A 26,609-nucleotide genomic window follows, 5' to 3' on the forward strand; every position below is an offset into this window, starting at 1 on the left:
TCAAGGTCCATGGTCTTTTTATTTGGAAAAAAAATAAAATGAAGACTAGCATTTACAACTTGGAATGAATGTAAAGTGAACTCAGATGAACAGTGGATAAGACTGCTGAAACTCCTACCTACAGAATGCATACTGCAGATAAACACAACAACCTCGCCACACTCCTGTCCGAGTCGAGAAAACGTAAAGAAAAAGGCCGGTGAATGTCCCTTAGAGCCAGAAAGATGAAAAAACAAAAACAAAGCTCCACCATAAGACTCCTTCTATCCCTCCTATTCAGAACAGGTACACACATACCTAACATGGACCTCCAAATAACATAACAACAAAAACAAACATGCCAAACATTTTGAAAATGTAATATATTTTTTAAAATATATATTTTAATCTAGCATACAAGTAAGTTTCATTCAGCTTTCAGCTTGAATAAGAACCATATTTCCTTTCATATACCATATCACTAGGATTCTTCTCCAAATACAAAAAAACTGTACCAGACCAACGATGCCCCTGTGGAATCAGCACGCTCTGATTGGCTGCAGGGAGTGCTCCAGTCACAAGCTGCATGCATAAAGATCAGAAAACCGAGAAGAGAGAGAGAGAAAGAGAGACGGCCAGCCCAAACATTACCACTAGCAGATAGATGGAACCTGGAAGGGGTTCCAAGGTTCCATGGGATCCAAATGCCTTGCTTCGGTTTGAAGGTAGTTATTACCGGGTTTGTATTTGCATCTTTTAAAGTACTGATGCTGAACAGATTTTTGGGGGACAGGGTCACTAACCATATCATGCAGACACTTTTTGTATACGTTTTATATATTTTTCTCTCTCTGTGTGGAAAGAGATTTTATTTCAACATTTGTTTATTTTCTATAGAGAAACAGCATGAATAAATGAAAACAGTTTTTTCCCCAAGAGGTAAGTAAAACAGATATTTTTTTTTCCTCTCTAAGAGGGAACAGGGAAAGTCAGGCGAGGTTCACTTTGCAGTCATCATCTGTACAAACTCTGTAGAAGAGAGAGAAAGAGATCAATCAGGATAAACCAAATTACAACACAGTCAAAACAAAACTATATTGCTTATTGGGAAAGTCAAAGCTAAATGCAGTGCTATCTGGCCCTAAATCGACAGTACACCGTGTCTAACTATTTGACCTTAGAAAAACCTTGAGAAAGTACAGGCTCAGTGAGCACAGCCTTGCCATTGAGAAGGGTAGACACAGGAAAACCTGGCTCCCTGTAGAGGAAAGGCTGTGCAACCACTGCACAACAGCAGAACCTGAGACGGAGCTGCATTTCCTGACAAAATGTCAAAAATATAAAACAATTAGAGTGTCAGAGAGAGAGAGAGAGAGAGTGTCAGAGAGAGAGAGAGAGAGAAAAGACAAAGATTAGGAACGTACTGTAGCTCATTGGGCCCCATTAGCCCAGGACTAGGCAGGGCAGTCACCTGCTAAATTGTTTTATTCCTTTTTATTTATTTATTTAATATCAAGCAGTGTAGGAACAGAACGCACATCATTCTAATTAATGTCCCATTTCCAAACAGCTTCCATGTTCACCTCATTAAGCGTATTTAATTAAAAAGTCACTGCACTGTGAATACAACACAACGACGTCCAACCAAAATAAAGAAGTCTTTCAAACGCTTATAGAGTACATACTGTATGGTGTTTAATGGCACATTGAGGGAGGAAAGAAGAAGGGAAGTCAAGATGTATGGACTGTTTATTGTGTCAACAGCTCCTTCTAGAATATTAGTGAACAGTGTAATGCTCTGTGGGAATAGGAGTGAGAGAGAGAGGGAGGGAGGGAGGGAGAGAGGGGGGAGAGGGAGAGAGAGAAAATGACAGAAAGAGAGAGAGAGAGCACAAGAAAAAGAGTAAAAGGCTGCCTTCTAGCATGGTGACGATGATTCATTCAAATGGCCTCATGGTATCTCCATCTGGGAACGGTTCTATCTAATAAGGGGTGAGAAGGGGGTGCTGTGGGATTATTAAAGATACTCTTTGAAGAGGTAGGGTTTCATGTACTTTCGGAAGATGGGCAGGGACTCTGCTGTGGAGACAGAGGAGAGCTCGGACTGGGCTGAGCGGGAGAAGACCAAAAGGTGGCTCGGGTTGGGGTGTAGGATTTGAGCACCCCAACCCGAGTCTGAAGTTAGGGAGAGGCAGTTCTTCTTGCTGCTCCGTAGGCAAGTACCTTGTTCTTTTAATGGATGAGAGCTTCAACTGGAAGCCAGTTGAGTGTGCGGAGGAGTGGGATGACATGGGAATATTTGGGAAGGTTGAACACCAGGCAGGCTGCGGCCTTCTGGATGAGTTGCAGTGGTTTGATGGCACAAGCGGGGAGCCCAGCCATTAGCGAGTTGCAGTATTCCAGATGGGAGATGACAAGTTGACAAGTGCCTGGATTAGGACCTGTGCCACTTCCTGTGTGAGGTAGGGTCGTACGATATTGTATAGCATGAACCTGCAGTCACTGCTTTGATGTTTGCAGAAATCGACAGGGTGTTGTCCAGGGTCACACCAAGGTTCTTTACACTCGGAGGGGGACACCGTGGAGTTATCAACCATGACGGAGAGGTCTTAGAGCGGGGCAGGCCTTCCCCGAGAGGAAGATCAACTCCATCTTATCGAGATTGAGCTTGAGGTGGTGGGCCGACATCCAAGCGGAGATATCTGCCAAGCACGCAGAGATGCGTGTTGCCACCTGAGTGTTAGAAGGGGGAAGGAGAAAAGTAGTTGAGTGTCATCCTCATACCAATGATAAGAGATCATGTGAGGATATGACGGAGCCGAGTGACTTAGTAAATAGAGAGAAGAGGAGAGGGCCTAGAACCGAGCCCCGGGGGACACCAATAGTGGGTAGGATGCAATCCAGGAGCGTGCAGAGCCTGAGAATCCCAGCTCAGAGAGTAGAGAGGAGGATTTGATGGTTCACGGCGTCGAATGTCTATGAGGTTGAAAACAGAGTCAGCTTTGGCAGAGTGGAGAGCCTACGTGACACAGAGAAGAGCAGTCTCAGTTGAGTGACCCGTCTTGAAGCCTGACTGGTTAAGGTAAGAAGATCGTTCTGAGAGAGATAGCGAGAGTTGGTCAGAGACAGCACGGTCAAGTATTTTGAAAAGAAAAGAAGGATACCAGTCAGTAGTTTGACGTCAGAGGGGTCGAATGTTGGTTTCTCGAGTAGGGGAGCGACTCAGGCCATTTTTTAAGTTGAGGCAGCCAGTGGTAAAATATGAGTTTACATGCCTGCTCCGGGGCTAGCACTGACCGTTACATGAAGCTGGTTCTAGATTAAAATGGACTGAAACAGAGAAGGGTTACCTGGACTTACAGTGCCTTGCGAAAGTATTCGGCCCCCTTGAACTTTGCGACCTTTTGCCACATTTCAGGCTTCAAACATAAAGATATAAAACTGTATTTTTTTGTGAAGAATCAACAACAAGTGGGACACAATCATGAAGTGGAACGACATTTATTGGATATTTCAAACTTTTTTAACAAATCAAAAACTGAAAAATTGGGCGTGCAAAATTATTCAGCCTCTTTACTTTCAGTGCAGCAAACTCTCTCCAGAAGTTCAGTGAGGATCTCTGAATGATCCAATGTTGACCTAAATGACTAATGATGATAAATACAATCCACCTGTGTGTAATCAAGTCTCCGTATAAATGCACCTGCACTGTGATAGTCTCAGAGGTCCGTTAAAAGCGCAGAGAGCATCATGAAGAACAAGGAACACACCAGGCAGGTCCGAGATACTGTTGTGAAGAAGTTTAAAGCCGGATTTGGATACAAAAAGATTTCCCAAGCTTTAAACATCCCAAGGAGCACTGTGCAAGCGATAATATTGAAATGGAAGGAGTATCAGACCACTGCAAATCTAACAAGACCTGACCGTCCCTCTAAACTTTCAGCTCATACAAGGAGAAGACTGATCAGAGATGCAGCCAAGAGGCCCATGATCACTCTGGATGAACTGCAGAGATCTACAGCTGAGGTGGGAGACTCTGTCCATAGGACAACAATCATTCGTATATTGCACAAATCTGGCCTTTATGGAAGAGTGGCAAGAAGAAAGCCATTTCTTAAAGATATCCATAACAAGTGTTGTTTAAAGTTTGCCACAAGCCACCTGGGAGACACACCAAACATGTGGAAGAAGGTGCTCTGGTCAGATGAAACCAAAATTGAACTTTTTGAACGTTATGTTTGGCGTAAAAGCAACACAGCTGAACACACCATCCCCACTGTCAAACATGGTGGTGGCAGCATCATGGTTTGGGCCTGCTTTTCTTCAGCAGGGACAGGGAAGATGGTTAAAATTGATGGGAAGATGGATGGAGCCAAATACAGGACCATTCTGGAAGAATGGTTCTGCAAAAGACCTGAGACTGGGACGGAGATTTGTCTTCCAAATGGTTTTGTAAACCATTGCAAAGCGATTTGAAACTTTCTGTTGTGAGCCCTAATGAACACTACACATAGCTAGTCTGGCTCAACTACTGTCCTTCATAGTTGACCTGTCTGTCTCCCATCTAATAACCACTGCTACATGTGGCTTGGTTAGGTGTAGACAAGATAAAATATAGTATTCTTTCTAACAAAGATATCTACAGCGCCTTCAGAAAGTATTCATCACCCTTGGGCTTATTCTACATTTTGAATGTTAACATTGAGATATCATTATTTTTGCTTACCTTATAATGTCAAAGTGGAATTATGTTTTTCAAATATTATGAAAAGCTGAAATGTCTTGAGTCAATAAGTATTCAACCCCTTTGTTATGGCAAGTCTAAATAAGTTTAGGAGTAAAAATGTGCTTAAAAAGTCACATGTTGCATGGACTCACTCCATGTGCAATAATAAATGTTTAACATGATTTTTGAACGACTATCTCATCGTTGTACCCCACATACAATTATCTGTTAAGTCCCTCAGTCGAGCAGTGCATTTCAAACACAGATTCAACCACAAAGACCGGGGAGGTTTTCCAATGACTCTGAAAGAAGGGCTCCTATTGGTAGATGGGTAAATATAATAAGCAGACATTGAATATCCTTTTGAGCATGGTGAAGTTATTAATTACACTTTGGATGGTGTGTCACCGTCACTACAAATACACAGGCGTCCTTCCTAACTCAGTTGCCGGAAAGGAAGGAAACGGGCAAATATTAAATGGGCAAATATTGCACATGCCAGGTGTGGAAAGCTCTTAGAATGACTTCCAAAAATGTGTCTACGTAGTATTGACTCAGGGGTGTTAATAATTATGTAAATTTGATATTTCTGTATTTAATTTTCAATTACATTTGCTAACATTTATAAAAACATGATTTCACTCAATCATTAGGGGGTATGGTGTGTGAATAGAAAAACATAGATGTAATCAATTTTGAACTCAGGCTGTAACACAACAAAATGTGGGATAAGTCAAGATGTATGAATATTTTCTGAAGCCACTGTACATTTACTTCAGGATGTTGTGTATCCCTAGAAATGATCAGAATGGATGTAAACATAGTTTGGAAAATAATGTATGGGGTAAGTTGAGCTGCAGGACACGGTACGTTAAGCCGCCTACACATTTCTGTACTGAATTAAATCTTACCACTACCTTGTAAAAAACATGGCTAACTTTATTTCCCAAACAATGCAACACAATCACAATCGCTCTTTTGCCTTTTAAATCACCTTTCAACACCTAACACTTTAATTTGAATAATGTATTTTTATTTTATTTACATAGGACAGGCCCTGTCGTTACCTCATATCCCAGCGAGAATGCCTTGCATTACGCCTGGAAAGAAAACACTTTAATTTGCTCAACTTGCTAAACTTACCCCAAGGAACCATTTTGCCCACACAGCTACAAGGATACACGTTCATGCTAGGTTCAGGAGCTCATATTGAAGCTTATAGAGACCCCAACTGATGTATAGAACAATCTTTAAATTATCTACTTTGGTTTAGATACAAGCATCATGAAACCTCTAACACAAATTCATTTGACTTGGTGAAAATGTGTTTTTTAGACCTAACTTGCTCACCACTTTTTCAATGTGGTTTCGGTAACACTTCACCATTACACCTTATGACACGGCCATAACACACCTTATGACACGGCCATAACACACCTTATGACGCGGCCATAACACACCTTATGACGCGGCCATAACACACCTTATGACGCGGCCATAACACACCTTATGACGCGGCCATAACACACCTTATGACGCGGCCATAACACACCTTATGACACGGCCATAACACACCTTATGACACGGCCATAACACACCTTATGACACGGCCTATTACACCTTATGACACGGCCATAACACACCTTATGACACGGCCATAACACACCTTATGACACGGCCATAACACACCTTATGACACGGCCATAACACACCTTATGACACGGCCATAACACACCTTATGACACGGCCATAACACACCTTATGACACGGCCTATTACACACCTTATGACACGGCCTATTACACCTTATGACACGGCCATAACACACCTTATGACACGGCCATAACACACCTTATGACACGGCCATAACACACCTTATGACACGGCCATAACACACCTTATGACACGGCCATAACACACCTTATGACGCGGCCATAACACACCTTATGACGCGGCCATAACACACCTTATGACGCGGCCATAACACACCTTATGACGCGGCCATAACACACCTTATGACGCGGCCATAACACACCTTATGACGCGGCCATAACACACCTTATGACGCGGCCATAACACACCTTATGACACGGCCATAACACACCTTATGACACGGCCATTACACACCTTATGACACGGCCTATTACACCTTATGACACGGCCTATTACACCTTATGACACGGCCATTAAACCTTATGACACCTGATAACAGCTGACATAACCAGTTATAATATGGTCATAACACTGTCATGAAATAGTTAGACCTGTTGTGACATGTATTGCGTTATTCTATGGCTGGTTATGACACCTACATGAGTGTCAAAACCCACAAAACAAGGTAAAACATTCCATTACACCATCATAGCCTACTTGTCAACAGTATGTTTATGTTATATAACATTTCCTGAAAATGTACAATATTGAATTATCATTGCAATTGATGTCAGACATGCACCTACCCCATTGCTCTGTTGCTGATGACTGGGATGAATGTAGGAGCAGATTTCAGGATCAGGAAAATAAACCCTCTTTTTGACTGATGACTGATAGGCCTATCACATACATGCCCTTCTATCTGGCTTAAATAATTATGATGGTCATAATGTGTATTTTCTTAGTCTAAGTAAAGTGACACAGGATGGTCAAAATGCTTCTTGACAGTGTCAAAGTGTATTTTCTACAAGTTAATTAAAATATGAAGGAAAAAAAGACATGAGTGTAAATAATTAATTACGACAGACACAAAGGATTTAAGAAACAAACTTTCAAAAAGGAAAGGAAACTTCTTTGCAGGGAAAAAAACTCATTTGAAAAAAACAATGTGAGTTTTGAAAACTGTTCTGTAAGTGTCATAACCAGCCATAACATAATGCAGTATAGGTCACAACCGGTGTAAATAAGGGTCATGACAGTGACAAGTTATCAGCAGTTGTGACATACATGACCGAAAGTATGTGGACACCTGCTCGTCAAACATCTCATTACAAAATCATGGGCACTTTGCTGCTATAACAGCCTCCACTCTTCTGGGAAGGCTTTCCACTAGATGTTGGAACATTGCTGCTATAACAGCCTTCACTCATCTGGAGAGGCTTCCCACTAGATGTTGGAACATTGCTGCTATAACAGCCTCCACTCTTCTGGGAAGGCTTTCCACTAGATGTTGGAACATTGTTGTGGGGACTTGCTTCCATTCAGCCACAAGAACATTAGTGAGGTCGGGCGATCGGGCCTGGCTCGCAGTCAGGGCTCTGTGCAGGCCAGTAAAGTCCTTCCACACTAATCTCGACAAACCATTTCTATATGGTTTGTGCATGAAGGGATTGTCATGCTGAAACAGGAAATGGCCTTCCCCAAACTGTTGCCATAAAGTTGGAATGTCATTGTATGCTGTATCGTTAAGATTTCCCTTCACTGGAACTAAGGGGCCTAGCCCGAACCATGTAAAACAGCCCCAGACCCTTATTCATCCTCCACCAAACATTACAGTTAGCCCTATGCATTAGGGCAGATAGCGTTCTCCTGGCATCCGCCAAACCCAGATTTGTCCGTCGGATTGCCAGATGGTGAAGCGCGATTCATCACTCCAGAGACCGCGTTTCCAAGTCTCCACAGTCCAATGGCGATGAGCTTTACGCCACTCCAGCCGACGCTTGGAATTGCACATGGTGATCTTAGGCTTGTGTGTGGCTGCTCGGCCATGGAAACCCATTTCATGAAGCTCCTGACAAATAGTTCTTGCTGACGTTGCTTCCAGAGGCCGTTTGGAATTCGGTAGTGAGTGTTGCAACTGAGGACAGACGATTTTTACACTACAACACTTGGCGGCCCTGTTCTGTGAGCTTGTGTGGCCTACCACTTTGCGGCTGAGCCGTTGTTGCTCCTACACATTTCCACTTCACAATAACAGCACTTACAGTTGACCGGGCAGCTCTAGCAGGGCAGAAATTTGACGAACTGACCTGTTGGATTTTATACACCTGTCAGCAACAGGTGTGGCTAAACTAGCCGAATACACTAATTTGAAGAGGTGTCCACATACACTATATATACAAAACTATTATAACATGGTTATGACCGTAACGTGTTATGACACTGGGTGTCAATTAAAGTGTTACCGTGGTTTCTTCCTTCTCAGACTCCATTTATATGATGACCTGTTCCTAAATATTTGGTCAAATTATTAACTTTGTGTATGGTTTCCTAGAAACAAGGGTGGCTCAACTTACCCCACTCTCCCCTTCTGCCCTCTTACCTTCATAGTTGACCTGTCCGTCTGTCTCCCATCTAATAACCACTGCTACATGTGGCTGGGTTAACCATACAGGGTTTGTCCTCTTACCTTCATAATTGACCTGTCCGTCTCCATCAATGTCTGCTTCTCTGATCATCTCGTCTACCTCCTCGTCTGTTAACTTCTCCCCCAGGTTTGTCATGACGTGGCGGAGCTCTGCAGCACTGATGTAGCCGTTTCCGTCCTGGAGACACAGGAGAGAAGGAATCCCATTGGGTGAGAATAGATGGAAAGGCATTCCCATTGGGTGAGCAATCAGGATATAACCGAGGGGCAAATCCCCAATGGGTAATGATGAGTGGAGAATTAAATCCCATTGGACGGTTAATGATATATATATAGCGTCACCACAACAGGAAGAGTTTGACGATGTGTTTATTAAAGGTAGGTAGGTACATCTTATGAAAGTTGACCGTTTACTAGTTTAGAACGAAGCAAAATTGAGTATGATGATAATAGTATCTACTCTCCAAGGATGGGGGGGGGGGGGGGGGGGGGGTTGCCAAAAATGTACATGGTTAAATTGGCACTGAATACATTTAGTACCGTACCTTGTCGAATACCCTAAAGGCTTCACGGATCTCCTCCTCACTGTCCGTGTCCTTCATTTTTCTGGCCATCATGGTCAAGAACTCTGGAAAGTCAATGGTACCGTTGCCTGGATTGGAGGAGATAGAACTACCACATTCAGTTAAGGTGCAAAGTGCAATACAAATCCAAAATTGTGCTATATATTCATTGGCTATGTCATAGCTGATTTGTAATTTACACACACACAGGCTCAGAGAGACCCCAGTTCAGAGAGGCCCTAGCTCAGAGAGGCCCCAGCTCAGAGAGGCCCCAGCTCAGAGAGGCCCCAGTTCAGAGAGGCCCAAGCTCAGAGAGGCCCCAGCTCAGAGAGGCCCCAGCTCAGAGAGGCCCCAGCTCAGAGAGGCCCCAGCTCAGAGAGGCCCCAGCTCAGAGGCCCCAGCTCAGAGAGGCCCCAGCTCAGAGGCCCCAGCTCAGAGAGGCCCCAACTCAAAAAGGCCCCAGCTCAGAGAGGCCACAGCTCAAAAAGGCCCCAGCTCAGAGAGGCCACAGCTCAAAGGACCCCAGCTCAGAGAGGCCCCAGCTCAGAGAGGCCCCAGCTCAGAGGCCACAGCTCAAAGGACCCCAGCTCAGAGAGGCCCAAGCTCAAAGGACCCCAGCTCAGAGAGGCCCCAGCTCAGAGGCCCCAGCTCAGAGGCCCCAGCTCAGAGGCCCCAGCTCAGAGAGGCCCCAGCTCAGAGAGGCCCCAGCTCAGAGAGGCCCCAGCTCAGAGAGGCCCCAGCTCATGAGCTCCATCAGCAGCAGGTTTTCATTTAGAATGGAAAATTAATGTGTTTATGCAACACATGTGAGAAGCATCAAATCGATTTGTTCTCTAATCAAACCGAATCGTTTCAAACAAAACGTATAGTTTCTGTATAGTATCGTTGCCCATGTATCTAGATAATGACCTGTTAACTAACACTCAGAGACATAGACACAGACAGGGAAACACACTCAACTAGGTGTGTGAGTGCATGTGTGTGTTTAGACACTAGGTAGCAAGGCAGGAAAATCCCCCCAGGAAGAGGAGGTGTGGAGTGATGGAGAGCTGGCTGACTGACTCTTGGCTATGACTCTGCCTGTGGCGTACGAGAGGGGGAGATGGAGTGCTGGCTGACTGACTCTTGGCTATGACTCTGCCTGTGGTGTACGAGAGGGGGAGATGGAGTGATGGAGAGCTGGCTGACTGACTCTTGGCTATGACTCTGCCTGTGGCGTACGAGAGGGGGAGATGGAGAGCTGGCTGACTGACTCTTGGCTATGACTCTGCCTGTGGTGTTAGAGAGGGGGAGATGGAGAGCTGTCTGACTGACTCTTGGCTATGACTCTGCCTGTGGTGTTAGAGAGGGGGAGATGGAGTGCTGGCTGACTGACTCTTGGCTATGACTCTGCCTGTGGTGTACGAGGGGGGGAGATGGAGTGATGGAGAGCTGGCTGACTGACTCTTGGCTATGACTCTGCCTGTGGCGTACGAGAGGGGGAGATGGAGAGCTGGCTGACTGACTTGGCTATGACTCTGCCTGTGGTGTACGAGAGGGGGAGATGGAGTGATGGAGAGCTGGCTGACTGACTCTTGGCTATGACTCTGCCTGTGGCGTACAAGAGGGGGAGATGGAGTGCTGGCTGACTGACTCTTGGCTATGACTCTGCCTGTGGTGTTAGAGAGGGGGAGATGGAGAGCTGGCTGACTGACTCTTGGCTATGACTCTGCCTGTGGTGTTAGAGAGGGGGAGATGGAGAGCTGTCTGACTGACTCTTGGCTATGACTCTGCCTGTGGCGTACAAGAGGGGGAGATGGAGTGCTGGCTGACTGACTCTTGGCTATGACTCTGCCTGTGGTGTTAGAGAGGGGGAGATGGAGAGCTGTCTGACTGACTCTTGGCTATGACTCTGCCTGTGGCGTACGAGAGGGGGAGATGGAGAGCTGGCTGACTGACTCTTGGCTATGACTCTGCCTGTGGTGTACGAGAGGGGGAGATGGAGTGGGTGGGAGAAAGATGGAGCGAGGGAGAGAAGAGGAGAGACGGAACTAGTGGGAGATGGTGTGATTATATAGCCTATGTAAGGAGGCACTGCTATCGCAAATTATAGGAAGCAGACTCATTCTATTGTCTGTGACGACATTCATTCCATAGAATAGCTTTTCATAGACAAGGCAGAAAGGCCTCTACGAAAACAGCTGAAACGAATGAAGTCCAACTATTTTTCACATGGGAGGGGATAACAGTGAACGATAAGAAGAAAAAAATGATAGGGCAACATAAACACTACTTCAGAGCCGCTCTCCTCTCAGAGGTGATATCACAGCTCACTGGGGTAAAGCCTCTCTCCTCTCAGAGGTGATATCACAGCTCACTGGGGTAAAGCCTCTCTCCTCTCAGAGGTGATATCACAGCTCACTGGGGTAAAGCCTCTCTCCTCTCAGAGGTGATATCACAGCTCACTGGGGTAAAGCCTCTCTCCTCTCAGAGGTGATATCACAGCTCACTGGGGTAAAGCCTCTCTCCTCTCAGAGGTGATATCACAGCTCACTGGGGTAAAGCCTCTCTCCTCTCAGAGGTGATATCACAGCTCACTGGGGTAAAGCCTCTCTCCTCTCAGAGGTGATATCACAGCTCACTGGGGTAAAGCCTCTCTCCTCTCAGAGGTGATATCACAGCTCACTGGGGTAAAGCCTCTCTCCTCTCAGAGGTGATATCACAGCTCACTGGGGTAAAGGCTCTCTCCTCTCAGAGACCTACAGCACAGCTCTCTGGGGTAAAGCCTCTCTCCTCTCAGAGGTGATATCACAGCTCACTGGGGTAAAGCCTCTCTCCTCTCAGAGGTGATATCACAGCTCACTGGGGTAAAGGCTCTCTCCTCTCAGAGACCTACAGCACAGCTCTCTGGGGTAAAGCCTCTCTCCTCTCAGAGGTGATATCACAGCTCACTGGGGTAAAGCCTCTCTCCTCTCAGAGACCTACAGCACAGCTCTCTGGGGTAAAGCCTCTCTCCTCTCAGAGGTGATATCACAGCTCACTGGGGTAAAGGCTCTCTCCTCTCAGAGGTGATATCACAGCTCTCTGGGGTAAAGCCTCTCTCCTCTCAGAGGTGATATCACAGCTCTCTGGGGTAAAGCCTCTCTCCTCTCAGAGGTGATATCATAGCTCACTGGGGTAAAGCCTCTCTCCTCTCAGAGGTGATATCACAGCTCTCTGGGGTAAAGCCTCTCTCCTCTCAGAGGTGATATCACAGCTCTCTGGGGTAAAGCCTCTCTCCTCTCAGAGGTGATATCACAGCTCACTGGGGTAAAGCCTCTCTCCTCTCAGAGGTGATATCACAGCTCACTGGGGTAAAGCCTCTCTCCTCTCAGAGGTGATATCACAGCTCACTGGGGTAAAGCCTCTCTCCTCTCAGAGGTGATATCACAGCTCACTGGGGTAAAGCCTCTCTCCTCTCAGAGGTGATATCACAGCTCTCTGGGGTAAAGGCTCTCTCCTCTCAGAGGTGATATCACAGCTCACTGGGGTAAAGCCTCTCTCCTCTCAGAGGTGATATCACAGCTCACTGGGGTAAAGCCTCTCTCCTCTCAGAGGTGATATCATAGCTCACTGGGGTAAAGCCTCTCTCCTCTCAGAGGTGATATCACAGCTCACTGGGGTAAAGCCTCTCTCCTCTCAGAGGTGATATCACAGCTCTCTGGGGTAAAGCCTCTCTCCTCTCAGAGACCTACAGCACGGCTCTCTGGGGTAAAGCCTCTCTCCTCTCAGAGACCTACAGCACAGCTCTCTGGGGTAAAGCCTCTCTCCTCTCAGAGGTGATATCACAGCTCTCTGGGGTAAAGCCTCTCTCCTCTCAGAGGTGATATCACAGCTCTCTGGGGTAAAGCCTCTCTCCTCTCAGAGGTGATATCACAGCTCTCTGGGGTAAAGCCTCTCTCCTCTCAGAGGTGATATCACAGCTCACTGGGGTAAAGCCTCTCTCCTCTCAGAGGTGATATCACAGCTCACTGGGGTAAAGCCTCTCTCCTCTCAGAGGTGATATCACAGCTCTCTGGGGTAAAGGCTCTCTCCTCTCAGAGGTGATATCACAGCTCACTGGGGTAAAGCCTCTCTCCTCTCAGAGGTGATATCACAGCTCACTGGGGTAAAGCCTCTCTCCTCTCAGAGGTGATATCATAGCTCACTGGGGTAAAGCCTCTCTCCTCTCAGAGGTGATATCACAGCTCACTGGGGTAAAGCCTCTCTCCTCTCAGAGGTGATATCACAGCTCTCTGGGGTAAAGCCTCTCTCCTCTCAGAGACCTACAGCACGGCTCTCTGGGGTAAAGCCTCTCTCCTCTCAGAGACCTACAGCACAGCTCTCTGGGGTAAAGCCTCTCTCCTCTCAGAGGTGATATCACAGCTCTCTGGGGTAAAGCCTCTCTCCTCTCAGAGGTGATATCACAGCTCTCTGGGGTAAAGCCTCTCAGAGACCTACAGCACGGCTCTCTGGGGTAAAGCCTCTCTCCTCTCAGAGGTGATATCACAGCTCTCTGGGGTAAAGCCTCTCTCCTCTCAGAGGTGATATCACAGCTCACTGGGGTAAAGCCTCTCTCCTCTCAGAGGTGATATCACAGCTCTCTGGGGTAAAGCCTCTCTTCTCTCAGAGGTGATATCACAGCTCACTGGGGTAAAGCCTCTCTCCTCTCAGAGGTGATATCACAGCTCTCTGGGGTAAAGCCTCTCTCCTCTCAGAGGTGATATCACAGCTCTCTGGGGTAAAGCCTCTCTCCTCTCAGAGGTGATATCACAGCTCTCTGGGGTAAAGCCTCTCTCCTCTCAGAGGTGATATCACAGCTCTCTGGGGTAAAGCCTCTCAGAGACCTACAGCACGGCTCACTGGGGTAAAGCCTCTCTCCTCTCAGAGACCTACAGCACAGCTCACTGGGGTAAAGCCTCTCTCCTCTCAGAGGTGATATCACAGCTCTCTGGGGTAAAGCCTCTCTCCTCTCAGAGGTGATATCACAGCTCTCTGGGGTAAAGCCTCTCTCCTCTCAGAGGTGAAATCACAGCTCTCTGGGGTAAAGGCTCTCTCCTCTCAGAGGTGATATCATAGCTCACTGGGGTAAAGCCTCTCTCCTCTCAGAGGTGATATCACAGCTCTCTGGGGTAAAGCCTCTCTCCTCTCAGAGGTGATATCACAGCTCTCTGGGGTAAAGCCTCTCTCCTCTCAGAGGTGATATCACAGCTCTCTGGGGTAAAGCCTCTCTCCTCTCAGAGGTGATATCACAGCTCTCTGGGGTAAAGCCTCTCTCCTCTCAGAGGTGATATCACAGCTCTCTGGGGTAAAGCCTCTCTCCTCTCAGAGGTGATATCACAGCTCACTGGGGTAAAGCCTCTCTCCTCTCAGAGGTGATATCACAGCTCACTGGGGTAAAGCCTCTCTCCTCTCAGAGGTGATATCATAGCTCACTGGGGTAAAGCCTCTCTCCTCTCAGAGGTGATATCACAGCTCTCTGGGGTAAAGCCTCTCTCCTCTCAGAGGTGATATCATAGCTCACTGGGGTAAAGGCTCTCTCCTCTCAGAGGTGATATCATAGCTCACTGGGGTAAAGGCTCTCTCCTCTCAGAGGTGATATCACAGCTCACTGGGGTAAAGCCTCTCTCCTCTCAGAGGTGATATCACAGCTCTCTGGGGTAAAGGCTCTCTCCTCTCAGAGGTGATATCACAGCTCACTGGGGTAAAGCCTCTCTCCTCTCAGAGGTGATATCACAGCTCACTGGGGTAAAGCCTCTCTCCTCTCAGAGGTGATATCACAGCTCTCTGGGGTAAAGCCTCTCTCCTCTCAGAGGTGATATCATAGCTCACTGGGGTAAAGCCTCTCTCCTCTCAGAGGTGATATCACAGCTCACTGGGGTAAAGCCTCTCTCCTCTCAGAGGTGATATCACAGCTCACTGGGGTAAAGCCTCTCTCCTCTCAGAGGTGATATCACAGCTCACTGGGGTAAAGCCTCTCTCCTCTCAGAGGTGATATCACAGCTCTCTGGGGTAAAGCCTCTCTCCTCTCAGAGGTGATATCACAGCTCTCTGGGGTAAAGCCTCTCTCCTCTCAGAGACCTACAGCACAGCTCTCTGGGGTAAAGCCTCTCAGAGACCAACAGCACAGCTCTCTGGGGTAAAGCCTCTCAGAGACCAACAGCACAGCTCTCTGGGGTAAAGCCTCTCAGAGACCTACAGCACAGCTCTCTGGGGTAAAGCTAACCTCATTGTCTACTTCCTTTGTCATGCACTCTGCTTGTTTAGTAAAGAATCTATAGCCCTGCTGTTGACATCACTACTCACATCACAACTGAATGTACAAAGAGGAGAGGGATAATCGGTGGCCCTGCTGTTGAGAACAGAGAGAGAGAACAGAGAGAGAAGGGAGAACTTTGGATATATACTGCGAGCCAAGCCACGGTGAGATCGATCAATATGGCAGTCCGATCGATAAGGCCCCATTTACCAAAACCCTAGAAGCTAACAGGACATCGCCTCAGTTTGGTAGGTCTGACCAGCCACCTAGATGACTGACAGGACATCACCTCAGTTTAGTAGGTCTGACCAGCCACCTAGATGACTGACAGGACATCACCTCAGTTTAGTAGGTCTGACCAGCCACCTAGATGACTGACAGGACATCACCTCAGTTTAGTAGGTCTGACCAGCCACCTAGATGACTGAGAGGGCATCACCTCAGTTTGGTAGGTCTGACCAGTCACCTAGACGCTGTCAGGACATCACCTCAGTTTGGTAGGTCTGACCAGCCACCTAGATGACTGACAGGACATCACCTCAGTTTGGTAGGTCTGACCAGCCACCTAGATGACTGACAGGACATCACCTCAGTTTGGTAGGTCTGACCAGCCACCTAGATGACATCACCTCAGTTTGGTAGGTCTGACCAGCCACCTAGATGACTGACAGGACATCATCTCAGTTTGGTAGGTCTGACCAGCCACCTAGATGACTGACAGGACATCACCTCAGTTTGGTAGGTCTGACCAGCCACCTAGATGACTGACAGGACATCACCTCAGTTTAGTAGGTCTGACCAGCCACCTAGATGACATCACCTCAGTTTGGTAGGTCTGACCAGCCACCTAGATGACTGACAGGACATCATCTCAGTTTGGTAGGTCTGACCAGTCACCTAGATGACTGACAGGACATCATCTCAGTTTGGTAGGTCTGACCAGCCACCTAGATGACTGACAGGACATCATGTCAGTTTGGTAGGTCTGACCAGCCACCTAGATGACTGACAGGACATCACCTCAGTTTGGTAGGTCTGACCAGCCACCTAGATGACTGACAGGACATCACCTCAGTTTGGTAGGTCTGACCAGCCACCTAGATGACTGACAGGACATCACCTCAGTTTAGTAGGTCTGACCAGCCACCTAGATGACATCACCTCAGTTTGGTAGGTCTGACCAGCCACCTAGATGACTGACAGGACATCATCTCAGTTTGGTAGGTCTGACCAGTCACCTAGATGACTGACAGGACATCACCTCAGTTTAGTAGGTCTGACCAGCCACCTAGACGACTGACAGGACATCACCTCAGTTTGGTAGGTCTGACCAGCCACCTAGATGACTGACAGGACATCACCTCAGTTTGGTAGGTCTGACCAGCCACCTAGATGACTGACAGGACATCACCTCAGTTTGGTAGGTCTGACCAGCCACCTAGATGACATCACCTCAGTTTGGTAGGCCTGACCAGTCACCTAGACGCTGTCAGGTTCCATTTCCAACATCATTAAGAGTCAAAGACGCTGCCGACTGACATCCACCACGATCATCCTCATTCTCAATCACTCAAAGTGCGTCCCAAATGGCATCCCCCTATAGGACCTGGTCAAAAGTAGTGCACTAGAAAAGGAATAGGGTGCCATTCATGAGTCGCTGTTGACTCAGCCAGAACTATCTAGGAAGGAGGGAGTTGGGTTGATAAGTTTATGGGTTGGGACAGGCTTCTTGAAGAGCTGTCACTTACCATGGTGACAGGCCTGACTCTTTGGTAAAGCTGACACTGTGACAGCGAGCTGGTACACTCCAGCAGCCCGTAAGGCAGGTAACAGTTAGGTTGTCATAATGTACTTCAGCATCCAGAGGAGATAACCAGATAAATTCAGTTGCTGGATCTAAATGCATCTTCTTCTGATGACACACGAAAGTGTCCATGACTACCCCAGCTTCCTCTGGCCACTTTCCACCAATCGGGTTTGTCTATAAGCTTCCTGTTTCCTGCCTTTTTGACATAGAGTCTGTTTACTTCTACACTCACCGTCAGCATCGACCTCATTGATCATGTCCTGCAGCTCCGCCTCTGTGGGGTTCTGTCCCAGCGACCTCATCACGGTGCCCAGCTCTTTGGTCGTGATGGTGCCGTCACCATCCTTGTCGAATAAGGAGAACGCCTCTTTGAACTCTGTGAGAAGGGAGGGAGGAGAATGAAAGTGTTTCTTGGGCTGTCGCTCAAGCTTTGGTTGTGGGATGGGTATCACTTTACATTAAGCTATACGTTAGAGGCATACAGTGCCTTGCGAAAGTATTCGGCCCCCTTGAACTCCCAAAAATGCTAACCTCCCCAGCTATGGTAATGGTGCGAGGTTAGCATGTCTTGAGTGAATGATATGTGTGTCTAACTTTCTCAAGCATCATTATTCAATATTGATTCAGGATTATCTGTAACCATGGTAGCATCCACATTAATGTAGAAGTGTTTCGAAACATATTCTATTGCTATTTACAATAAAAATGACAATACATTAATTACCATTCATTTCTATTGGCCACAAGATTATGTGAAACACAACCAAAACAAACAGAAAATGGGTCCAACCAGTTTTTAGAGTCACACGCTTGATGTAGTCATTGAGTGATATGAATATGGGACCAAATTGTAAACTTTTCTACTTTAATACACATAAATCCCAATAATTTTGGTCCCCTAAAATGGAGGGGGGGGGGGCGACTATGTAGAAAAAGTGCTGTAGTTTCTAAATGGTTCACTCGATATGTATGAAAATACCCACAAATTAAGGCTGACAGTCTGCACTTTAACCTCGTAGTCATGATATCATTTCCAATCCAAAGTGCTGGAGTACAGAGACAAAACAACAACACATGGGTCGCTGTCCCAATACTTTTGGAGCTCACTGTATATATGTATATGTATATGTGTGTGGATGTGTATGTGTGTGTGGAAGTGTATATATGGATGTGTGTGTGTGGACGTGTATATATGGATGTGTGTGTGTGGACGTGTATATATGGATGTGTGTGTGTGGACGTGTATATGATATGTGTGTGGACGTGTATTTTCCCTGTATGTCTGTGTGTGTGTGGACGTGTATATATGTGTGTGTATGGACGTGTATATCTGTGAGAGTGTGTGTGCGTGTGTGTGTATGGACGTGTATATCTGTGTGTGTGTGTATATGTGTGTGTGTGTGTGTTTTCCCTGTATGTGTGTGTGTGTGCTGTTCATTAAATGAGTCAGCCGTGTTAAAAGCATGCTGGAGTGATTACTCAGTTGTTCCTACCTGCAATCTGTTCCTCTGTTAGCTGATCGGCCTGAGGAAAAAAAGAGGGAGAGGGAACCAACATCACTCAATCACTCAATACCAAACCACTTAACCATGTTCTCCTGGCTGTCACCTTCCCCACGGTGAGGACACTGTTCAAGGCTCAGACCAGGGACCTCTACAGACCAGTGACTTGGATGGGGAACCAGAATATCCCCCACCTTGGCCCAGACAGAGGCAACCTTGGCCCAGACAGAGGCTAGACTAGCCTGCGATGTGTTCAGTCAGTGGACACAAAAACATGTTTTTGAAACAGAAAGAGTGTTCTTATTGACCAAGCTCAGGTAGTACATAGCATTTTCTCCCATCGGAACATTACCCAGATAGAACCGACCCTGTTTAAAATGTGTTTTGTCCTATTTCATGATTTCTAAATGATTTCTGGCCCTGGCCTGCTGTAACATGAAAAAACAATGGCTGTAGGGGTGTATTCAGTTGGCTTGGTCTGCATGACTACCTCCCTGTATGTTCTCTGTTAGTGCTATTTAACAGCGGAGTCAGAGGTGTGTGTGTGTGTAAGTGACTTGGCAGCACTCCTTTTTAGTAGTGACCCACAGATGAATGACGTCTTTAGAGTTTAGACACACAGGGCTACAGCTTTCAAACAAACATTCACACAGTGGCAGCAGCAGCAGCGTAGGTCTTACGAAAGCACCTAAAGCCAGTTGGTGTGTGAGGTGTGTGTGTGTGTGTGTGAATGGTTAATCCCACAGGTGCCCCCCCCCACAGATTGGGAAAACATGCTTATGATTATGGCAAACAAACCACTGATGTAACAGAGTGCCTGGTGCTGGTAGTGGGAAAAACAGAACACACACACACACACACACACACACACCCACACCCTCTACGTGACATTTCCCTGTATGCCAATAGTTTCCATCACCAGGTTTCCTGTGAAATGAGTCACACAGAATAGCAACCAGTTCTGTCACAAAGTAGAATAAATATCCTACAGTACAGCATGTGTCTAGGCTTTATAGATAGATCTGTGTGTATTCAATATCTGGGGTTTGAGAACACTAAACATACAGTGCCTTGCGAAAGTATTCGGCCCCCTTGAACTTTGCGACCTTTTGCCACATTTCAGGCTTCAAACAAAGATATAAAACTGTATTTTTTTGTGAAGAATCAACAACAATCATGAAGTGGAACGACATTTATTGGATATTTCAAACTTTTTTAACAAATCAAAAACTGAAAAATTGGGCGTGCAAAATTATTCAGCCCCCTTAAAGTTAATACTTTGTAGCGCCACCTTTTGCTGCGATTACAGCTGTAAGTCGCTTGGGGTATGTCTCTATCAGTTTTGCACATCGAGAGACTGAAATTTTTTCCCATTCCTCCTTGCAAAACAGCTCGAGCTCAGTGAGGTTGGATGGAGAGCATTTGTGAACAGCAGTTTTCAGTTCTTTCCACAGATTCTCGATTGGATTCAGGTCTGGACTTTGACTTGGCCATTCTAACACCTGGATATGTTTATTTTTGAACCATTCCATTGTAGATTTTGCTTTATGTTTTGGATCATTGTCTTGTTGGAAGACAAATCTCCGTCCCAGTCTCAGGTCTTTTGCAGACTCCATCAGGTTCTTTGGGAATGGTCCTGTATTTGGCTCCATCCATCTTCCCATCAATTTTAACCATCTTCCCTGTCCCTGCTGAAGAAAAGCAGGCCCAAACCATGATGCTGCCACCACCATGTTTGACAGTGGAGATGGTGTGTTCAGGGTGATGAGCTGTGTTGCTTTTACGCCAAACATAACATTTTGCATTGTTGCCAAAAAGTTAAATTTTGGTTTCATCTGACCAGAGCACCTTCTTCCACATGTTTGGTGTGTCTCCCAGGTGGCTTGTGGCAAACTTTAAACGACACTTTTTATGGATATCTTTAAGAAATGGCTTTCTTCTTGCCACTCTTCCATAAAGGCCAGATTTGTGCAATATACGACTGATTGTTGTCCTATGGACAGAGTCTCCCACCTCAGCTGTAGATCTCTGCAGTTCATCCAGAGTGATCATGGGCCTCTTGGCTGCATCTCTGATCAGTCTTCTCCTTGTATGAGCTGAAAGTTTAGAGGGACGGCCAGGTCTTGGTAGATTTGCAGTGGTCTGATACTCCTTCCATTTCAATATTATCGCTTGCACAGTGCTCCTTGGGATGTTTAAAGCTTGGGAAATCTTTTTGTATCCAAATCCGGCTTTAAACTTCTTCACAACAGTATCTCGGACCTGCCTGGTGTGTTCCTTGTTCTTCATTAAGCTCTCTGCGCTTTTAACGGACCTCTGAGACTATCACAGTGCAGGTGCATTTATACAGAGACTTGATTACACACAGGTGGATTGTATTTATCATCATTAGTCATTTAGGTCAACATTGGATCATTCAGAGATCCTCACTGCACTTCTGGAGAGAGTTTGCTGCACTGAAAGTAAAGGGGCTGAATAATTTTGCACGCCCAATTTTTCAGTTTTTGATTTGTTAAAAAAGTTTGAAATATCCAATAAATGTCGTTCCACTTCATGATTGTGTCCCACTTGTTGTTGATTCTTCACAAAAAAATACAGTTTTATATCTTTATGTTTGAAGCCTGAAATGTGGCAAAAGGTCGCAAAGTTCAAGGGGGCCGAATACTTTCGCAAGGCACTGTAGACCTGCCTCAGTCCACAACATGAATGGTCATGTGACACCATGACACGACCACCACTCCTTGTAGCGTAGGCATACTGTGTGTGTGGGGTGAGGTTTCCCTTCCTTGTGATAAGGTCTGTTGGTTCTGATAAATCACACAGAGCAATGGAGAAGGGGATTCATCTGAAGTCCTAGACCTCAACTTACATTATTTTGGAGATGCTCTTTAACTTCGGCTGATAGCAAAACAGTCTCTACATGGCTCTGATGCTGCATCACTGGCCCAGGTCCATACATGAGCTGACGTGATTCAATAAAATGGAGGACAACAGCCTTTGCTTTCCTTTCCTCATTCTTCCGGTCTCCCTCGTTCTCTCCATCTGTGAGGTTTGTGAAATGTTGTGTCTCTCTCTCTAACTGTTCTTCCCTCTGAAAGGCTGGGCGTTGGGTGGGTTCAGTGGCAGAGATCCTGTGGCTGTTTCTCAGACAGTTAGGCCTCACCGTGCTGCTGCGCAGCCAGGCCTACACCCGCCCATCCCTTCCCTTGCCTTGCCTTTCCATGACTGGGCCTCACAGTGCTGCTGCGCGACCAGGCCTTCCCTTTCCTTTCCCTTGGCATGGCTAGGTCTGCCTGGAACCATGCCCACACTCCTACTACAGGCCTTTCCTCTCTGGGGCTCCCTCCCTCCCTCGCTCTTCTGGCCAGTCTAGCAGGAAGGCAACAGGGGCTGGGTGGATGTGCAATCTGTTGGTAGGCAGCAAAGTACTGGTGAATTTACACAACACAGAACAACCCCAACGACCACAGACACACACACTCCCTCTGATTCACCGTGTCCTATGGACATGAGGGTGTTGTGTCAACCTCAGTTTGGGACTAGAGACAGGACTCAACAGGCTGACACACAGTTTGTGTAGTAGGCTACAGTTTTACAGCAGTAGGCTACAGGAGTGTAGGTAGTGTCAGCGGAGGCACCACACAATATATGGACTATGCAAACCAACAGGCCTCTTTCAAAGGACCTGCTTCCCCTATAGCTTATCAATATGACTCATAACAAAGGAAACCCTTAGTCCCCGGGGAAACACTACACACCCAAACACGCACTTTTGAACCGGGAGGCTTTTCAGCTTATAATGTGCTGTACGTGTCTTTTGTTTTAGTCCAGCTGGTCACCAACTAGCAACACCAGCAGCGAACTAACTGCTGTCTGCAGGATAGGACCAGGCCATATTGACCTGAGTGGTGGTTTGAGTTCAGTCTACAACTGGGTCGTGTTCATTTGGGCACACAAGGGAAAACTTTTTGCAACGGAAAAATGAAAAATAACATTATTATTGGAGTCCCCTCCCTGTAGTCCCTCCCTGTTTCAGTCAGTCAGGTGCCTAATGAACGAACACAATCCTGATAGCAGTTTACAGACGGACCCGTCCATGCCTGGATGGGACCATTTGCCAAGCAAATAAATGATTCAATGCACTGGATCACATGTCCTCTAAGTTACTCCACGTGCACCAGCAAACAAGGCGGGAACAGGAATAGGATAGGCCCGTTTACACTCAGATGACTTACATGACACAGGACTAGGATAGGCCCGTTTACACTCAGACTACTTACATGACACAGGACTAGGATAGGCCCGTTTACACTCAGATGACTTACATGACACAGGACTTGGATAGGCCCGTTTACACTCAGATTACTTACATGACACAGGACTAGGATAGGCCCGTTTACACTCAGATGACTTACATGACACAGGACTAGGATAGGCCCGTTTACACTCAGATGACTTACATGACACAGGACTAGGATAGGCCCGTTTACACTCAGACTACTTACATGACACAGGACTAGGATAGGCCCGTTTACACTCAGATAACTTACATGACACAGGACTAGGATAGGCCCGTTTACACTCAGACTACTATCATGACACAGGAATAGGATAGGCCCGTTTACACTCAGACTACTTACATGACACAGGACTAGGATAGGCCCGTTTACACTCAGATAACTTACATGACACAGGACTAGGATAGGCCCGTTTACACTCAGACTACTTACATGACACAGGACTAGGATAGGCCCGTTTACACTCAGATGACTTACATGACACAGGACTAGGATAGGCCCGTTTACACAGACTACTTACATGACACAGGACTAGGATAGGCCCGTTTACACTCAGATGACTTACATGACACAGGACTAGGATAGGCCCGTTTACACTCAGACTACTTACATGACACAGGACTAGGATAGGCCCGTTTACACTCAGATAACTTACATGACACAGGACTAGGATAGGCCTGTTTACACTCAGATTATTTACATGACACAGGAATAGGATAGGCCCGTTTACACTCAGACTACTGACATGACACAGGACTAGGATAGGCCCGTTTACACTCAGACTACTTACATGACACAGGACTAGGATAGGCCCGTTTACACTCAGACTACTTACATGACACATCCGTCTCAATTGAGACACACTGTTTGCACTTCAATAGCTGTATTGTGTTGTAGTGTACGGTAGGCCTACACAGAGGTTCACACACAGATTCAACTTTTCAAAAGCTCCATTTATATACTCCAATTATTACCGTGGTATGCAACATGAAACCTTCGGCATGCCGTGCAATACCATATATGGGATATTTGTTCACACAGAGAAAAATGTAGTTTATATGTCTTGACTTCCCCAGAGCTGTGAACGATCCATAGGGCAGGGAATCAATATACTGACTGGGAGAGGCCTTTTCCCTGCTTCAACACACCCTGGCTGCATCGCTTCTACATCAGGACTGACATTTGGCTGAGAGAGGCTTTTATATGGAATTTAATGAGCTCGATTCCAACATTGTGGACTGTTTGACAGTTATACAGTGAAGTTTGAAATGCATTGCTGATTTAATCTGATAATAATTCCCATAAAACAATGTTGTAACTGCAAACGGATTTGATAAGGAAGACATCAAACAAATACTGTTTTCTGAGTTTAAATTAATTTATTCATACCAAACAGACCCAAGACTGAACAGCTGTTGATGTTCTTGCCTAGGTTACTGTACAGTGGGCTGCCTATGTGACTGCCAAAGAACTTTGGCAACTCGATGAAACGAGAAGCATCATAGCATTTGCATTGAGAATTTGCAAAAGACAACCAAATCAGTCGGCATTATTACATTGACATAAACGGAGCGTGAAGAAGCACCCTAAACATTATAACTACTGTACTGCAGAACGCCAGCGGGCCAAACTATATACAATGTTGCAATTTGTCTGATCCCCTTCATTTGAGGTAGATGTTGGGATTTATGTTACGGATCAGAGGCGAAAGATAGATTGTTGCAATTATCATTATCGTCTCTAGGCAGCAAGATACGATGATGCAACATCGACAAAAGCAGCTAATAGACCTATCGAACTACTGAATTGATTAATTTGCCTCAAAATTAGATTAATCTTAATCAATATCATACAGGAGTTGATATATGTAACTCGATCGCCAGATAATAAAACGGGTTATCAATCATAGACACATGACATCAGCAGCACCCCCCATATTCGTAGCGCGCTACTCCATTCCAGCCTACACACAGAGACTCTGAAATGTAATAACTTTTAGCTACATATCTATGCTGTAATCATCTAGTTTACCTTGCTAGTTATCCCGATGCTATTAATCTAATCGAATAATTCATTCAATCTGCACTGTGCAGCAACATGGGACATGTTAGCTACATGCAATTAAGTATCTCTCATTGGCTACATGCCCCGATATTGCCATCGAGCCAGCTAATATGCCGTAAGAATTGCGCAGTTATCGCGGAATCCCCGCTCCACGGAAAACGTCCGTCCAAATCTAATCAACTCACCCTCTCGAGGCTAAATTAAATATCCCATGCAACGACATAATATCTGCAAAATAGCACGCCTTTTGATGGTCTTAATTTAAATCCCGGTAAAATACAATTCTGTAAATCTATGAGTGGCAAAATAGAGGATTTCCTCAAATCTTTACCAATAGCCTCATTCATTTCCCGTTATATCGTGGCGTTGAATGCATTGACAAATGATCTAGAAAGGAATCAAAATACATACCATGTTTGATGGATCTAGGCTGATTATCTATGAAGCAGACTAGGAGTGCGCGGGTTCTTTAGATGGAGTTTCCACTAGCGGGATAGACGTGTATACTCGCCGTGGTTAGAATGGGGACTATGTATCATTCCGCGACCCTAGCCCAGCACGTAGTAGTGGCTAGAATGGATACAGCTTTTGTTCAAATTTACTTTTCGTAGTAGGTTTAGAATTTACGCAGCAGGTTAGGAGAATTAATGTACCAGGTTAGGATGATCAGGTTAAAGTTAGGAAAAGCTAAACCTATGGTTAGCTAAAATAAAATATACCTTTGAAGTCTATTTGACAAAAGCTGTAGGCCATCTAGACAATACCCCAGCCTGTTCACTCACTTCCTTATTTCTCCAACTGCAGATACTGTGTTTAAGTCCCTCCCACTACAAGACGGAGACACGTCAATCACAGGACCGCGCTGCGTCTGCTGTAGTTAGCAGGCCTGTTGTGCACATTGTAGACTGCACATCCCCTCATTTCAATTCTGATTTGCGCCATAGCGCACCAACTCTCTTTACACTACGACAAGAACAGCCAAGAACATTATGAGTCACCAAGGTCATTTGAGACAGTCCTTGGTGTGTTATTATTTTATTAGGGATTTAACCCAACACCTCTGAATCAGAGCTGCCTAATCGAGATCAACGTCATCGGCGCCCGGGGAACAGTGG

The 26,609-nt window shown here is 46.0% G+C and overlaps 1 protein-coding gene across 2 annotated transcripts; it reads right to left on the reverse strand.

The window, feature by feature from the left end:
- LOC110522561 (calmodulin-1) lies at positions 1-26,314 on the reverse strand. Of its 2 annotated transcripts, none has more exons than XM_036976192.1 (6): positions 25,906-26,314; positions 19,124-19,154; positions 17,863-18,006; positions 9,550-9,656; positions 9,047-9,182; positions 1-1,008 (listed from the first exon to the last, which is right to left on the reverse strand). In XM_036976192.1, the coding sequence occupies exons 1-6, from the start codon at positions 25,906-25,908 to the stop codon at positions 980-982; spliced, it is 450 nt and encodes a 149-aa protein (XP_036832087.1). In that variant the 5' UTR covers positions 25,909-26,314; the 3' UTR covers positions 1-979. The 2 variants fall into 2 exon arrangements, with proteins under 2 accessions (XP_036832087.1, XP_036832088.1); XM_036976193.1 differs by lacking the exon at positions 25,906-26,314 and adding an exon at positions 20,863-20,866 and having other exon boundaries at positions 911-1,008.
- Positions 26,315-26,609: the final 295 nt, after the last annotated feature.

Source organism: Oncorhynchus mykiss, chromosome 4 (assembly GCF_013265735.2).
Source record: "Oncorhynchus mykiss isolate Arlee chromosome 4, USDA_OmykA_1.1, whole genome shotgun sequence".
Lineage (NCBI taxonomy): Eukaryota > Metazoa > Chordata > Actinopteri > Salmoniformes > Salmonidae > Oncorhynchus > Oncorhynchus mykiss.

Bases quoted from the DNA above. Each gene is read 5' to 3' on its own strand.
- LOC110522561 (XM_036976192.1), bottom strand. The intron at 18,007-19,123 runs GTAGGAACAACT...CCCTTCTCACAG, and splicing joins AACAGAGGAACAGATTGCAG to AGTTCAAAGAGGCGTTCTCC. The intron at 1,009-9,046 runs GTAAGAGGACAA...TCTCTTCTACAG, and splicing joins CGGACAGGTCAATTATGAAG to AGTTTGTACAGATGATGACT.